The sequence below is a fragment of the Rattus rattus genome, chromosome 8, assembly GCF_011064425.1.
Source record: "Rattus rattus isolate New Zealand chromosome 8, Rrattus_CSIRO_v1, whole genome shotgun sequence".
Taxonomy (NCBI): domain Eukaryota; kingdom Metazoa; phylum Chordata; class Mammalia; order Rodentia; family Muridae; genus Rattus; species Rattus rattus.
This window is the reverse complement of record NC_046161.1, coordinates 65,575,309-65,592,273: the sequence shown is the minus strand read 5'-3', so window position 1 is coordinate 65,592,273 and position 16,965 is coordinate 65,575,309. Positions and strand designations below refer to the sequence as shown.

Here is a 16,965-nt window from a genome sequence, read left to right as displayed (position 1 = left end):
GTTACCAATCTATGTTTGTTAGGCTACCAAATCTGTCAGGTTTGTCCCCCCGAAAGTTCTAGGTGCAAGGGAAAGGAGATAGCATGAATAAGCAGAGAAGCTGGCATTGGTCTGGCAAAATGTAGCCAGTGCTCTGGAAGCAGCATTTAGTTTTGATGACTGACCAGCCACTAGACCCAGTTGAGAAGTTCAAGATTTCTAGAATCTAGGCAGGGCCTTTTTAAGGTGCCAGAGACTTAGAACGTTGCTCTTTCCGATATATATTAATGACCAAACCTTCATCTTTTCTACCCATTCTACAGCATCAGAGAGTCAAAATGACCCTAAACTGTTCAGTCAAACTTTCTCCTATATTAAATGATTTTCTCCTCGGAGTACTGGGATGTCCTTAACTTCAAAAGTAGTACTCTAGATATTCTGTCAAGAGTGGACATATAGAAGAGGAAGGTAAAGGGTAGCATTCTGGGATAGGTGAGAGATCTGTGGGCCACTTACAGTCAGCATCTGCAAAAATAATATTAGGGCTTTTCCCTCCAAGTTCCAGAGTTACTCTCTTCAAATTACTTCTTCCAGCTGCTTCTTGAATAAGCTTTCCAACCTGAAAGGAAGGAAATGCACCGTGGGTTGACACATCGTGTATTGTTGCGGTCAGTAGTCAGAGCCAGCTCCAGGAACAATAGGGCATGGTAGTTAATTGATGATAAAGGCAAAATAATCCCAAGGGACAACTTTTGTGGTCAGCTTGGGAGATCGAAACAGAGGCAGGTGAGTACAGTTGAAGGCCCATGCTGAAGGGCGAGGGAAGAATGTTTTCCTTTCATCACGGAAGACATGGGCTGGAAGAATGTGTTAGAGACAAATAGTAAGCAACACACGACTAAAGGTTTCACCATCACATTATGGCTTATTCTTCCAGACTCTAGCTTCTGGGGGTAAAAGGCCAACTGACCCCACCTGGAAGCCACCATGTCAAAACAAAACGCTGTTCATCTATCTCCAAAATCAGCCTTGCTCTGCTTTGGGCTAGTGTTAAAGTATTCTAGATGCTTGGGAGTCTCTCTCCCTGGTGTGAGACTGTAGATACTTATTCATCTGGAATTCCAGTGACCAAGAAGCCATTAGAAAAATGAAACGCTTGACACTAAGTAGATATCAGTCGTGATGAAATTGAATGAGCCATGGAGATGCTCTGATCAAGAAAGAACAGGCTACCTCAGGGGGCGAGGATGCGTTCAGAAGACTGCGGCTGCCAAATCCCTCAGGGCCTGCCGAAGCGGGGATGACACTCTCTGGGATGGCCTACACCCACTCACTGATGGCAGCACAAGACCTCTCTGCAGTGCCACATACGCCCCACCATGCCCACTGTGGGCGGCTCAGCTGTCGAGTTTGTGCTGTGACTCATCTTCCCTCTGGCAGAGGTTCCTGATGGATCCCTGTGCAAAAACTACACCTCAGTGATGGCCTCAGAGGGTCCACCTGCAAATGGGGTGTTACACTGGAGAACACAGGTCACCCTGTGGACACGTTGAACTGTCATGTAGCCTATACAAACACTTTGGCCCTGTGCTGAGGAAATGTCACTTGTATGGAATTCTGCTGATAAATAAAACTTTTAGAAATCTCTTAGAGAAATAATCCATTTATGTTCATGCTTGGTGTTTTAGCTGCTTTACTGAGACTGCAGCAGGATCATCAATTCATAGGCAGTGGAGAGGTGGAGTTAAGAGAAGAGGCTTCCAGCTAGACTACCCAGAGTTTTCATTGTCTTCATACTCAACTTTCTGAGCTCTGGTTCCCTCCTTGGTAAAGAAGGATTAAAGATACTATGTGCATTAGATTTTAGATATGCTGAGATACAGTGACGTAACACAGATGCTCTTAGAACCCACACTGTAAGGGCCTGTACATCCTAACTACATACAGGGCTGAGGAACAAGGAAGGCCGGTCTTTCCGAGTTTAATGCAGACATAGCCAGGTGGCTATAAGAGTAGGATCCACCAGACTTTCCAGTGCAGGTTTCCCCAGATCTTCCCAACTGTGGTAATTACCTCAGGAAAAGCCCCAGTTGCCAATACTGAGTACTAGTTGGGCTGAATGCCTTTGTGTTTTACTGTGACTGCTTCACTATCATGTTTCCTCTTCAGAAAACAACCTCTTTTGTCCCTAGATGTGTTGTCCATGTCGAGAGTAACTCTACAGTTCATAAACATCAGAAGAACAATTTGTTTTTTTCAGAGAAGGGATATCTCTGAAATACATACAATCTGCTTCTTGTTTTGTACAAAAATATTATTCAAAAGGTGTAGAAAATGCTAAAATCGGGTCCTGAATATTAATGGACTGACTTTGGTTCACCCCTTTGCTGTCCTTCTAGCTGAGATCTCTCCTGTCTCTACATAAACTAGGAAGATGGGCTCAGTAAACGGCAGGCTTTCAGTCAAGCAAGCATGTTCTCACTCTCCTCTGAGAAGAAAACACACAGACACAAAGGCAGTCTCTGGTCCTTTGGTGGGATGGACAACAGTGTGAGGTAGAAATTATGACTAGATCCTGAGACACCAGGAACAGGCAGAAACCTATCTATGGGAAGTTCATGAACTAGCCACTCTCAGACTCCATGTCAGCCCTTCGGAGGAGTCCCTGAAGCCTTGGCCATCTGTGACTGCTTACTTACTCTTGTGACAAATTTTAATGTGCTTGAGTCTCATGCTCTTTGTAATCGATGTGGGCACATTCCAAAGTCTTAGGAGATAAATAACTGGATTGCTACAGAAGGCAGTTACTGAAATTCGTGAACATGCCATTTATGATACGAGTCTAGGGCAGACACTTAAATGTCCTAACTCATTTACGCTGCCCACAACCCCCACACCGGCAGGATGTATTATCTCATTCTAGAGAACAACAGCTTTAAGAATCAGAAACTAATGAACGTTAATTATCAGGTTCCCTAGCGGTCAGTAACAGGCTTGCTGTAAGGCTCAGGCCTGAGGCTCCACCCAATCCTCTCTATTTTGTCCTTTTTTGCCTCCTTTTCTATGTCACCAAGGATGAAATGTATGTAGATTCTCCTCTATGCTATGTGGACAGTCCCACCCCATGGAACAAAAGGGAGCTCACTCAGTGGGTCTGATATGGTGGATGCTGGCCCGGGAAATATTGTGCATGTGAGGTAATCTTTACTTCTACAGAGACTCGGAGGAGATCAAGAAGGAGTAGGCTGCTGTTGAAAGGCTGTGACCAAGGAGGAATTAATTCCAGGGTGAATGGACTGCACCAGCGCCTGAGTTCACTGCTGCTCAGCCTGAGGTGGCCGACGGATCTGAGGGTGTGCAGGTGCCCTCTGTGCCCATCCAGCAGTTGTCCACGGAAGACTGGAGTGCACAGCCAGCCACTGAGGACTGTCAGCAGCTCCCACAGTGCAGGCTACTGAGTGGGTTGGAGGTACCACTGAGTGATCTTGAGCTCCGCTACAGACACCTGAGCAAAGGGGGAAACGGTGAAAGGAAAACAAAGTTCCTAAAAGCCAAAAAAACAAAAGGAAAGAATGCAGTGTGTGTCACAAACCATCAAATCTTATCACTACACTACAAACTGATGGAGAGGGAAAACAACAGCTCCTACATTTAAGAAAGAAGGTGCATCAAAGAGAAGCCATGGATTTTACACTGAGCAAGATGTTGAATAAATAAATGCCCCGGGCAGGTAAAGAAATTACCAGCTCAGCTGGCACTGCTTTTCTCTGCCCCACGCCCTGACATTCATCAGGGATGAGTGGATCATCAGACAGTTTTGTGAGGTGTCAGGCTTTGCCACTAGGTTTACTGTCCAGTGATTATTTTCATGGCTACAGTAACTATACAGCCCATGTGCATCAGAGAATATTTTTTCTTGTGCCAGCCTTTCCTTAGAAACCAAGATTATTTATGATAAGCACTGTGGGGCAAATATGAGATGAATAATACCTTCCCTCTTGGTCTGTAGACAAAACTCCAGTCGTAGCTCGGCCTCCAAGAGACTCAGATTGGTAGCAATGGGAGGAGCACTTCCCTCTGGAGTGGTCTCAGAACAGCAATTCTAAAAATCCACCTGCTCCCAGACCTCCAGGATTCAGCAGTCTCAGTTCTACTCTCTGCAGGTGCAAGGCTGGCTTAGTCCCTTGCCAACAAGGAACTTGCAGCTAGAAAGACTCATGTAAACCTAGAAGGTGTCCAACAAGTGTGGCTGGCTCTGCAGTGCACTTTCAAAATCTGGGTCTAATTTAAAAGTAGACCCAAATAGGTTCTAATTTAATACTAGATCCAAATGGAGTAAAGCACAGAGGTACTTTAACATTAACAGAGTTCTTCACTAAAACCAACCCAGTCGGGCTACTCTGATCCTCACCTATGAAACAGGACAAGGATGTAAAAGTCTTCTTTAATTACAGGGTCAGGCATCATAGGCCTATCCATGGTATTTAGTTTAAAGATCAAATTCTCTTCGACAAATAATACTGCCAACTCATGAATCTTCCCTGGATTGGAGAGTAACCCCAAACAGAAGTGTCCCTTATTGCCATCACCACAAAGGAGAAACGGAATCAATGTGACCCCAAAGCAGGGAAAAGTGATGTGATTAAAGTCAGACTGCAGGGAGAACCTGGGCTAATCTGTCTGCAAGCCAAGCAAGCCAAGCTAAAGCATTACACACACAATTCCTTGCTATGTATGAAAGAAGGCATCAGACCAAACCTATGGGATTAGAAAGTCTAAGAAAGAGTGTCTGAAAACATGAGACAAACATCCCTGAGGTTGACTACCCCTTCTTAGGTGGCAGAGTTCGGGTGTAGTTTTCCATTCTATACCCTCTCCTACATGTCCAGTGGGACGTGCATGTTGGATAAAGGAGACTTAAGGGTCAAGATAATGGGCAAACTGTATGGAAGCCATGCCCATTTGAATAAAATAGACAATGTGTAGATGAAAAGAGAAAACTCGTAGTTTGGGAAGTGAAGTCTTGTATATGGCATGAATAGAGATCATAAGAACCTGGTTTCAAAAGGTTTCACGGCACACTCTTACCACCCCCATTCCACTCTGCAATGACATGCCTGGCTAAGTAGAGTCGGTATGGAGGTCGGTGGAGCAGTTTGTGTCCTAAGGATCAGATCAGAAGTCCTAGGCTTACCAGCCATGTCAGCCCACACCTTCAAAGCCAGCACTCAGGAAGCAGAGGCACATGGATCTTTGAGTTTTAAACCAATCTGGTCTACATAGCTAGTTCTGGACCACCTAGAGTTACAAGGTGAGACTGCCTTGAAAGAAAAGAAACAAAAAGGAAAGAAAAGAAAAGAGAAGAGAAGAGAAGAGAAGAGAAGAGAAGAGAAGAGAAGGAAGAGAAGAGGAGGAAGAGAAGAGGAGGAGGGGAGGAGAGGAGAGGAGAGGAGAGGAGAGGAGAGGAGAGGGGAGGGGAGGGGAGGGGAGGAGGAGGGAGAGGGGAGGGGAGGGGAGGGGAGGGGAGGAGAGGAGAGGAGAGGAGAGGAGTGGAGAGGGGAGGGGAGGGGAGGGGAGGGAGGGAGGGGGGGAGGAGAGGAGAGGAGAGGAGAATTCTGGGCAGTATAAAGCGGCCCTGCCCCTAACAGACTGCAGTTTGTTCAGTTTGAGCTCCTTCACTTTCCCTGGTTTCAGCTTCTTCGGTTGAAGAATGAAGGCTCAGCCCAAGCAGCAAATTCATCCCTTAGCACTCTGGTTAACTGGAGTTAAAAGGACAGATGGGACTCCTGGGGCCTGCACTCACTCCTTGCCATAAGGGGCAGAAGTAGCTTTTCCCAAGAGCACCACAGCTGCTCGGAGCAGTAGAAAAGCAGGTCTGTTTTGAGTTTCCCCACACAGTCCTCTTTATGAGAGAGTAAGCATAGTGTCCCTGTCACATTGTTTCCTAAGGCCACACTCCCTGCAGAGACTCAGCCCTATCTCAGTACCCCAAGCAGGCACGGGTGGTGAGTGGGGGTTCCCACACACATGTGAAACTGGGCTAATTCTCAGCAGGATTGCTGGCACAGACCAACTCTGCCTCCCACCCTTGTTTGAATAGAACTCCAAGTTTGATATAAGGAGTGGAGAGCCACAGCACCCAAGAACCTTTTTGACACAAACGCGGCAGCAAAGGGAAGTAATTTGGCTCTCAACAAAGAAAATAATTTGTTATCCAGAACAACAACAACAAAAGAACACAAAAGGCTTTTTCAAGGCCATTTTTATACAAGGTGTTTTCTCTTGACAATTTCTGAAGTTGAATAAAAATTTTCATAAATTATTTACCTTAATAAAACTAGGTCCCTTCTCAGAGGTGAGGTGCCTTTTAAGAAACGGGGAACAGACCTGTACAAAAGCTCTCAGCCCACCTTCTGAAGATGCCAACTTTCTCTAGTATATGTCCATTTCTTAAACCGAACCCCAAGTATCCCACCCTGCTTCTCCCCCTTCCTTCTAAGTTCTCAGAGCTGCACTTCCTGGTTCCAGAGGAGGCAGATATAGGAATGGCAAAAAATACACAGAGTGGGCATTTTTGTCCCTCTGAAATACAAAACAAACTATATTAATCTATTCAATTTTCACCAGAAGGAAACAGAAAAGACCAAGGCAACTTCCCCATGGTAACAGCAATTTCAAAGCACTGTCTGTGAACGGCAGATATGGAAATCAATACAACCATGACTATGTTTCTGGCCTTTGTTCCCACGATCCTCACCACTACCCATCTACCACCAGAGCCCCCACAAAACCACACACTCTTCCTGGAACATCCTCTGGGTCTTTGAACAAACTGCTTCATTTGCCTGGCAAGGCCCTCCTCTCTTGGCTTACTTGGTAAACTCCTTGCAGATCTCCCTCTGGGCACCTCCTCTGAGTAGTGAGCTTTCTCTCCCCTACTCTTCCCGCAGAGCGTGGCTCCTTCTCCTCCCATCCTCCTGTGCTTTGCCCATAACTCTCACTCCATACTTGCTTACCAGCTGTGTGCCTTCCTCACCAGACTAAACTTGTCTGACCAGGGGTTCTGTTTGATTTGTGTGTGCATGTGCAAATGTATGTGCATGTGTGTGTGTGTGTGTGTGTGTGTGTGTGTGTGTGTGTGTGTGCCTGTGTCTGAGTGTGTGCATGTGTGTGAGAGTGTATGTGCACAGTTTTCAGTCATATTTGTGAGCCAGTAAGTCTAGCTTCTTATGAAGACTCTGGAAGTGAGAGCAACAGAGCTGAGAGACTGGGAAGTCCATCCCTACCTGAGCTTGCAGCCAACATGGACTTGGGCACTCCTCTTTCTGATCTTAGAGCCTCACCTCTCATGCAAGGGATGGCTGCACAGCTGAAAGACTGACTGTACCTAGGAAGCTCAGCCACTCACAGCCTTTTCTGTGTCCATGCTCTACCTCGAAAGTGTACATAGCTCAGGCTTGAGGGCACACAGCTGTGGTTATTTTTCAAAAGATCCCAGAGTATCCAAACATTCTGCTACTACTCAGAACCACGGGACCAGGCTGGGGACATAGCTCAGTGGCAGTAACACTTGTGAAGCCCCAGGCTCAACTCCCAGAATTGCAAAAGAACTTGGAAGAGGGGTGTCAAAAACCAACCAAGTCAAAGCCCATCTTAAAGGACAGCTCTGGTCTGTCACCATGGCTCCACCACTGTTGACTGACTGGGTGCCTTTTATATGCTGTTTGGCTTCCCACACATTATTTTAATCTTCACAGCAATTATGAGAGGCAAGAGCTATCGCTCCATTTTATAGTTGGAAGAAAACAGGACTTACAGAGGTTTAGAAGTAATTACTGGTTGGTACTTACGAAGCAACAGAGCATGGACTGGACCTAGAATGCCCACAAGGAGCTTAGAGCTTTTGCTACTGTGCCTCTGTGGTGAGTCCTCTTCCCCAGATGTGCGGGGGTTAGGGCCCCTCTCCTATGTGAGTCTGGCAGTCATGCCCAGGAGCTTATGACCAACAGTCCAAGTCACCTGGCTGTCCACTTTGCCATCCTTCTGTCACAGAAAACGTTTATTCAAATAAATATGAAAACCCCAAGGCCTGATTTCTTATTTTACTTTAATAGGAAGAAGCTTGATTTATTCCAATCAGAAAGATGCATATCCCACCAACTCGCTGAGCCCAAAGGACAGGCTTCTTAGGCCCTCACTCCGCAGCCTCGGCCTGGAGAGAGCCTACAGCAGAATCCTTGCTTTACAAGTGAGAGAGGAAACCAGAGCACCGCAGCCAGGAGAGGCAGAGCCACGCTTCCTTCCCTTCACATTCATGATTTAGGAATTTTTAAAAAGAAAAGCTAAAAATTTTAAAACCCATACATTTGAACATTTTGTCATATCAAACTGGTATTTTTTTTTTCATTAAAAATCCTTTGATTCACTACAGGATTCTTCACAGCCTTAGGAAAAGACCTCTCTGCTGTTTAAATAAAAAATAAAAAAAACCCTAGAACTGCCCCAAACCACAAACTACCCAAAGGGCTGAGGGAGCAGGAAGAGCACTGACCTGGCTCACCACCCCAGCAGCAGGAATGGGCCAGCCTCATAGGACAGGATGGTCACCCCACTTGGGGAATGAAAGGAGAGCCCCACTGCGTGAATTAGCATCAGTGGTAACACAGCTGCTAGCTACAAACATTGGCTTGGCACAGATCAGTCTGGACTCTCCTGTAGTTTGCTTTGATGGTCTCCCTACTATCTTGTTGACTAATGATGAAATCATGGTTTGTTAATCCAACTGAATGAAAAAAAAATACATTATATCAAGCGAAATGCAAGCTGTCTTTCCGTACTTTGTTGAGGATGTTTATTGACTCTGTGTTTATAAGAAGCCTTTCATATTCACTTATTAAATATTTACATGTATTGCTTATGTATTTAGCTGCAATAAAGAGAAGCCGATCCTATCTTTAATCTGAGTACTGTTTGCTTTCTAAAGGCTGTTGCTGAAGTAAGATGGAAGGCAGCCACTTCAACTAAGCTTCTTGCTTCAGACTATTGAAGATGTTTTGTAATGTGTCAATAGGTTCCTTCTTCCTGGAGCAATCCTAACAGAAGCTGTAATCAAATTTACTTTTAAGTTGACATGTTTGATCTGTAAGATTCTGTGATTTCCAAGTAACCAAAAGTTGTAAAAGAATAGTGGGTGAATAAATCCCAGGCAGAGGAGGAGAGGATGATAGGATCATGTGGTCCACTTGCCCTGCCTGTGAGCATCCTCCGCTTGCCCTGCCTGTGAGCATCCTCCGCTTGCTCTGCCTGTGAGCATCCTCCGCTTGCTCTGCCTGTGAGCATCCTCCGCTTGCTCACTATTACTGTGAATAGTCACAACTTGATTTTCATGTTCCACATAAGGTCCTTTGACATTTGCCACTGATGTCATTCCAGAGAGAAAAACACAAAGATACTTCAAAAGGCACAGAATTGGTTCCCCTCTGAATCAATATAAGCCTCCCTTGAGAAAACCAAATATATACTCCACTGGAAAAAGCTGTCTGGAACAATACACACTAGAGTATACACGTTCTTACCAGCCAAGCATGTTACAGGTCTCCTTCTACTGATTCTCTTTCCCAAACTCTCCAGGCTTCCTCCCTATCTTAGTCAGTGTTCTATGGCTGTGAAGAAACACTATGACCAAGGCAACTCTTATGAAGGAATTCAATTGGGGCTGCCTTACAGTTTCAGAGGCTTAGTCCATTATCATCAAGGCAGTGAGGGAGCATAGCAGGACACTGGAGCAGCAGAAAGAGAGAGAGACTGAGCCTGGCATGGGCTGTCTCCAGTGACACCTCCTTCAACAAGACTGCACCCCCAATCTTTCTAATCCTTTAAAATAATCCCACTCCTTAATGACTGAGCATCCAAATATATGTGCTTATGGGCGCCATCTTAGCCAAATCACCACACTCCCCCTCTATCTCTCTTTTCCATAGACTGTCTCCACCTTTAAAGAGTGAGCACTTAGTTGTTGGTGTATTTTCTCCTGTTTTTAATATAGCTGTTGCCATCAAAACCATGTGGTATTGATGAATGAAACAGATAGATAAAACAGAACAGTCTAGAAAGAACCAGACAAATGTGGACACTCATGCTTGAGAAAGACATAGGGTAATCCAGTGGAGGGGTCTTCTCAAGGAGTGGTGACAACTCCAGCCATTCATATTAATAAGAGAGAATTCCCATCTTTACTCACAGCAAACACAAGAATTAACTCACAGTACATATACTTAGATGTAAAACAAAACCAAAAATCCCCACAGGGAGAAACCAGAGGCAATCTCTGAGCTCTTTAAAGCAGGCAAAGGTCTCAGCAATAATGTCCAAAGCTTGATCTATAAAATTAAATATTGCTGGACTGGATCTCATCAAACCTAAGAACAACTTTCTTCTCTAAGCTATTGTTAAGATGATTAAGAGCACAGACTGGAGTTAAGATCTGCAAAGTAGGTCTCACCCCCTCTTACCCCCTCCTTCCCCTCTTGCTCTTTGCTCTTCTCTGTTCCTGCCCCCATCCCCACTCCACGTGCCCATGGGACCCTTCCACGTGGGGGAAAAAAAGATCTACAAAGTATTAAGACTTATACCCAGAATATAGAAAGAACATTCAGATTTCTACAATAAGAAAATAATGCTTCCCTTCCCAAAGAGCAAAAATTAAAAGAAACCCCACCAGACAATACATTGTAGCAAATATATAAAAGAAAAAATCTTAATACTAGAGAATTAGTTCTAAACAAAACCCCACTGATATTAACATCATCTAGCTATCTGAAGGGATTAAATTAAAAAGACTAACCATATCAAACACTGGGGGAGTTGGAAGCATTTCCTTTGCAGATAGAAATATAAAATGGTATGAAAACTTCAACCTGCCATAGCCCTACCCCTTCATGCACATGCATACATGCACATGTGCACATGCGCGTACACACACACACACACACACACACACACACACACACACAGAGTGTGGGAGAAAGCAGAGAAGGTTTATTTTATACATGGATTGTTCACAGAGGTTTTTTGTTTGTACTAAATACAATCTGGAAACAACTCAAATGTCCAACAACAGCTGACAAGATAATCAAGTTATGATCCATACATAAAATAAAATACTATTTAGTAGTAAGAATTAGTAGATAATACAGCACCACAAGTGAATATCAAATTAATTATTCTGAGTGAAAATAGCTGGGGCTGGAGAGATGGCTCAATGGTCAAGAGCACTGACTGCTCTTCCAGAGGTCCTGAGTTCAATTCCCAGCAACCACATGATAGCTCATGACCATCTGTAAGGGGATCCAATGCCCTCTTCTGGTATCTGAAGACAGCTACAGTGTACTTATATACACAAAATAAATAAATCCTTTTTTAAAAAGAAAGAAAAAAGAAAATAGCTATTGATACATTTATATAAACTTATAGAAAATGAAAATAATTTAGTCAAAATCATTAAGTACCCAAAAGTGTAGGTGCTGGGATGAGGGGACAATGGAGATTGGAGAAGACTTCTGAATGTGGTGCCTGTGTGCTGTGTAATTGAGCTTGTACTCCCAGGGGATGGCTATACACGCCTGCCTTACTATGCAGTACGCTGTAAATACATGAGGTCTACTATATCTACAGCATGCCTCAATAAATCTACTAGTAATAATCTATTAAGCAAATAAATAGTTATGGTATAGGCTAACTGCTCCGCATAGCTCCTTTTTGTCCTTTGTGGACTACTAACATGAAAATTACATTGACCTATGTGCCTGGCTAGGGTATGGAGTGATAGATTTATAGTTTAATAGATGTATTAGAGATAAGTTAATTAAAATTTAATATAATCAGAGCCTGATGGGGAAAGAATAATGAAGAGAAGTTAAGTGAAAAACAAAAATAAAACAAAGAATATTTCAATGCCCCAAAACCCAATAATTCTGGCACACAGGATGGGAACACACAAGGCTTTCACTGCAAATAAGTCATAGCACAGGAGCTCAGCCACTCTCACTGTGCAGCACTGGGTAATGTGGGAAGAGTCTGTCAGAATGGCCAGCAGTGAAACTGCATCTAACGACAATGTGGGTGGTCTTCTAGTAAATACAAATGTCTTGTTTCAGCACGGATTAACACACTCAGCATCATGGAGTCCTAAATGGATGTGGAGTGTGACCCAACTGATCCAATCCAAGTAGACCACTGATTCTTGACCATGGATTAAGAATTCTTAGAAAAGTTTATTAGGATGAGGATTCTTAGACTCACTGCCAAGGCCAACTTAATCCAGAAGCTCTGGGGTGACGTCCAGCAACCTGAATCTGAGTAGTTCCCACCAGCACCCAGGCGAGGTGTCCTGAGCAACTGCTGAAAGCAACCATATCTACATTACATGCTTCCCCGAAGTAACAGAATGTCATTTTGGCAAACCCTGGTTGGAAGCGTGGCCCCTACTCTAAATCACAGCGAGGAATCCTAAGTGAGTTGTTGAATGGATACCAATCTCTTCCTGGGCTACATTCTAAGTGGTCCACTAATTTACAGGATTTTAAAGGAATTTATGCAAGCTAGCACTGGGTCAATCTTCCAAAACATGAAACAGAAGAGAAGCACACATATGCTACTTGCTAGAAGCCAAAAATATCTGTAAACTATTTATGAAAGCCACAAAACAAACAAAAGGAGAGGGAAGCTGCCAGAGGAGAGTGGGAATTAGCCTCCGACAGACATTCTTTGCAAATGGGGGTTTCAAACTCAACTAGTGTTTACTGAAATCTTTCAGTGTGCCAAGCAGTAAGGGTGGACCTTTCAAATGTGTTGTCCCAACCCACAAATAAGCCTTTACAGAGTCCCTACAGCCTGCCAAACATAAAACTGAAGGACGGGAAGGAGGCCAAGATCAGAGTAAGAAAGCTGGGTCCTAACCCTTATCTGGGAGAATCCACTGGCCCTTCTTTTATACCATACTTTCCCTAAGATTAGATTGTCCTATAAATGTCACTCAGAGATAAATAGGGAGCTGGGTGTGGTGGTGCACACCTTTAACTCAGCACTCAGGAGACAGAAGCAAGCAGGCAGATCTCTGTGAGTTTCAGGCTAGTCGGGCCTACACGGTCAAGATCCAGGACAACCAGGGCCATACAGTAAGACCCTGACTCAATCCCCCACCTCCCTTAAGACACCCAAACAAACAAAGTAGCAACCAGCTGCCTGTGGTGGCACATACCCCTAATCCCAGGACTAAAGAGATGGAGCTCTACCAGCCTCTAACTAGAGTGAGTTCTAGACCAGCTAAGGTTACACAGTGAGATCACCATCTCAAACAAATAACAACGAAACCCAGAAAACAAGGATGGCTCATCTGCACTGACACTTTGCTGAGAACCAGACCCCATGCCAAACACTTCAGTCCAGTTTCTTTTACCCTCTCAGTTCACAAAGTAGATAAAAATCATCCCTCATCTATAGAAGGAAATCTGAGGACTGCAAAGATTGCACGGTACTGAGTCCTGTAACCAAGTGCATACAACAATAATAGGCATCTAAAGCAAGCTGAGATTTCACATACAAATCTGGCATATGTGATCTTAATTGCTCTTCTTAATGGGATTTGAATCCTATGTTTGAATTTCTGAAAAGCTACAACTCTATCCACTGCTTTCTAGAGAAAGGCACAGGGTAGCATAATACCAGTGCTCTCCCAAGCTGCACTGTACTTCATTTTCTAAGGAAAAGATCAAGGGATACGAACTCAAGCTGAACTAAGATAACTTCCTAAGTGAATGTAAGATTCTAGAAGTTTTTGCTTAGTATGAGGCTAATTCAACTGACCATTAACTATTGTCCCTGCATAGCTTTATAGATGGAAATTGATTCAGTCTAATATGGCTGAGGACCATGACCAGGAGTCTAGCAAGATGATTTAGGGAAAGAGTTATAAAGGAAACCTCACCATTATCTACTCTCACATATTTTGTACTCCTTAAAGATTAAATATCCCAGCAAGAGCTCAGAGGTTCCATGTACATCAGTCTCTGGGGGCATGAGACCCAGTGCAGGCAGGCTAGACCTTCAAGTGAGGATGACATGAGGAAATCAAACATGTACTGACTGACAGGTGCCATCTGGTGTGGCAAGTTTTTAAGTTGCCGTTTGGCCCCATCTTTCCACATTATCTGGAAAAGACTTTATTTGACAGGGAAATCTATGTATTGGCATGTAGTCTGCAGCTTTGGAATTTTAAATATCTGCTGGAAAGATGAACAAAACCTCCACCTTATCGCTAGGGAGCATCAAAAGCTGACTCCCCGTCCTACAGAGAAGTAAGAACTGAGCTTTCGGAAGGCACTGCTCTCGGCTGTGGGATTAGGTTTGAGATATAGTTAATAATGGCAGGCAACACACTCGCAGCGGTCTCCAGAGCTGAGTCCTTTCCTCCCTGCTTCTTTCACAATTTGGTTCCATAACCTGAATTTTCACATTAAAAGGAAAGTATACCCAAATCCTTCCCGAGTTGGCAGTAGCCACCACAGAGTTTAGAGGTAGAATTATCTTTTTCCTTGAATGTTTTTTACTGTTGGAGATGGTTCATTCAGTTCTCAGGATCCACACAGTGGCTCAGACCATCTATAACTTAGTTCCAGGGGACCCTCTTTTGACATCTATGGGCACTGCATGTATGTGTACATGCATACATGCAATCAAATACTTATACATATAAAATAAAGCAATATGATTCTTTTTAAATCATCTCAAAAATAAGGAAGGAGGAATGCTCTTAATTTAAAAATGCATTTTTCTTTTTAAACGAAGTAGTTCTTTATTCAAGTTTAAATGTCTTGAACAGTGAAATTTCTCTAGATGCAAAAGATACATGGCAACTTCCTGAGGAGAATTTTGGTTTGATCCCATTAGAACACATCTTTAAAACCAGGCAACTTTAAAGGAAACTTTTTGTGTGAGCTTGCACAGCACACTGTATGTGCTACTTAGAGGCTACCCCGTGGGCTATCCTGACCCAGGCTTCACTGCTGCTTCCCCAAAGCATAGCAGCAGATGGTAGCGCGGTGCTCGGGAAAGGTTGGTGGGACCGACCTGGGGTGACTAGGGGTCAAACGTTAAAGTAACCTGTACCAGATCAAACAACAGAGGTAAAAGATGCAATCCAAATTTGAAATTTAGAAAAAAAATAATTAGAACAATGGTGAGAGCCTTTCAGAATTAAATACTTTTAAACGACTCTTGCAATGGAACAGTTTCCTCTAAAAATCCTGCATTATCTAAAAACTATGTTCTTCGAGAGCTGGGCCTAGTGGTCCCATTTGTATTCCTTGAATTTTCTAGGCTAAGGCTGTAGGGCTGTCATAAGTTTGAGGTCAGCGTGGCCTGCAGAGTAATACTGCTTCAAAAAATACCCCCCTCTCAGAGGAGAAGGGGAGGAGGGAGATGGAGGAAGGATTGTGGGAGAGCTTACTGGGAAGGGGCAGTAAACAGGATGTAAAGTGAATACGTAAAAAAAAAAATTAAAAGAAAAAAGTAGTTGGAGCTCTCAGAAAAAAATAAAACAAACAATAAAATCCTCTTTGAGAGTATCTGCTATTCTGGATTTCAGTGAACCCTGGCTGCTGAAGGCACATGTGAAAATACAGTCAGAAAGCAGAGCTGTACTGTCTGGCACTGGAGCTCTGGGTATAGCTTACAGCTTCGTAACTTACTAGCATGTAGCAGGATAAGTTACTTAGCCTTCTCAGCTGTGCTAAGCTTATCCCTGCACCTTCTTTGGCACTGAGGCACAGGGTAGGATGACAAGCACTTGGCTAGCATTAAGAAGTATTTGCTCAATCAGTGCTGACTATTAATATACAAGGTCTAAAGCCTCCATCAGAATCATTCACTTTCTACAGCCTTGTTGAGATTCATTTCATACCCTATAAGATGTTCCTTTTGATGTATGTGGTTCAGGCAGTTTAGTTTATTAACAGAGCTGTGCAACTCCCACAATGATTACAGCTATCTAAATTCAACAAAACCACAAGAAATTTCATATTCATCCACAGTCACTCATCTGAGCCCTTAGCAATCACGAATCTGCTTTGAGTGTATACATTTGCCTCTTCTAGACACTTCTCAATTAAGTATGATCATAAAATATACAGCTTGTCATCACCACATTCCAGAGTCAACCCATATTATGTTGTGTTTCATCCGCCTTTTAATTATTGAATAATATACCACTTGTGGATACATTACATTTTATCTATCCATCATTTGATAGACATTCGGGACATCTTCAAGAAATAACAATTCTATAAACAGCTGTGTATAGGTTTCTGTGCTGGGCAGATTTTGTCAAGTTCTTTTTTATGTCTACTAAGGTGATCATGTAACTTTTACTTTTTATTTAACTAATATGGAGTGTTGAATTGTTTTCTACATTAAACCAACCTTGCCTTCCTGGGTTAACTTCTACTTGGTTGTGGTATATAATCCTTTGTAGACACTGGCTCATTCTGTTTGGAAGTATCTTACTCAGGATTCTTGCCAACCTTCCTCACATGAGATAAAGATGGAGGTTTCTTGTGACTCCCTTAAAGCCTGCCTAGATGTTAGCCTCCGTTTTTAGTTCAGAGTCCCTCCCAGTGGCTTGCTCTGTGGGTATTACTTTCCAGTCTGATTGTAATTGGATGCAGGTGCTCCTTAGCGTCTTTAGCAAAGGCTTTTAAAGCAGCAGACTCTGTGCACCCAGAAGAATACGGCGTCCTTTCACATTCACATTTTGGGTTGCATGTTCCATACATTTCAAAATTATGATAACAAGTAAAAGTCAAATAAAAGTTTGGAAACAGAGAGTGTAAATTAGCATGCAAGTCTATTTAGCTTATACAAAGCCAGAAGAAACCATTTAACTGAATATCATTAATTTTGCATCACCTGACTTAAAGAAATTTCTAGATC

At 43.3% G+C, this 16,965-nt stretch overlaps 1 protein-coding gene across 1 annotated transcript in view; it reads right to left on the bottom strand.

The window, feature by feature from the left end:
- Aldh1a2 (aldehyde dehydrogenase 1 family member A2) overlaps positions 1-16,965 on the bottom strand; it is an 80,114-nt gene that overhangs the window by 13,527 nt on the left and 49,622 nt on the right. The window contains exon 8 of the mRNA XM_032909495.1: positions 496-598. Within this exon, the coding sequence (XP_032765386.1) occupies positions 496-598 (103 nt within the window). The remainder of the gene's footprint in view (positions 1-495; positions 599-16,965) is intronic.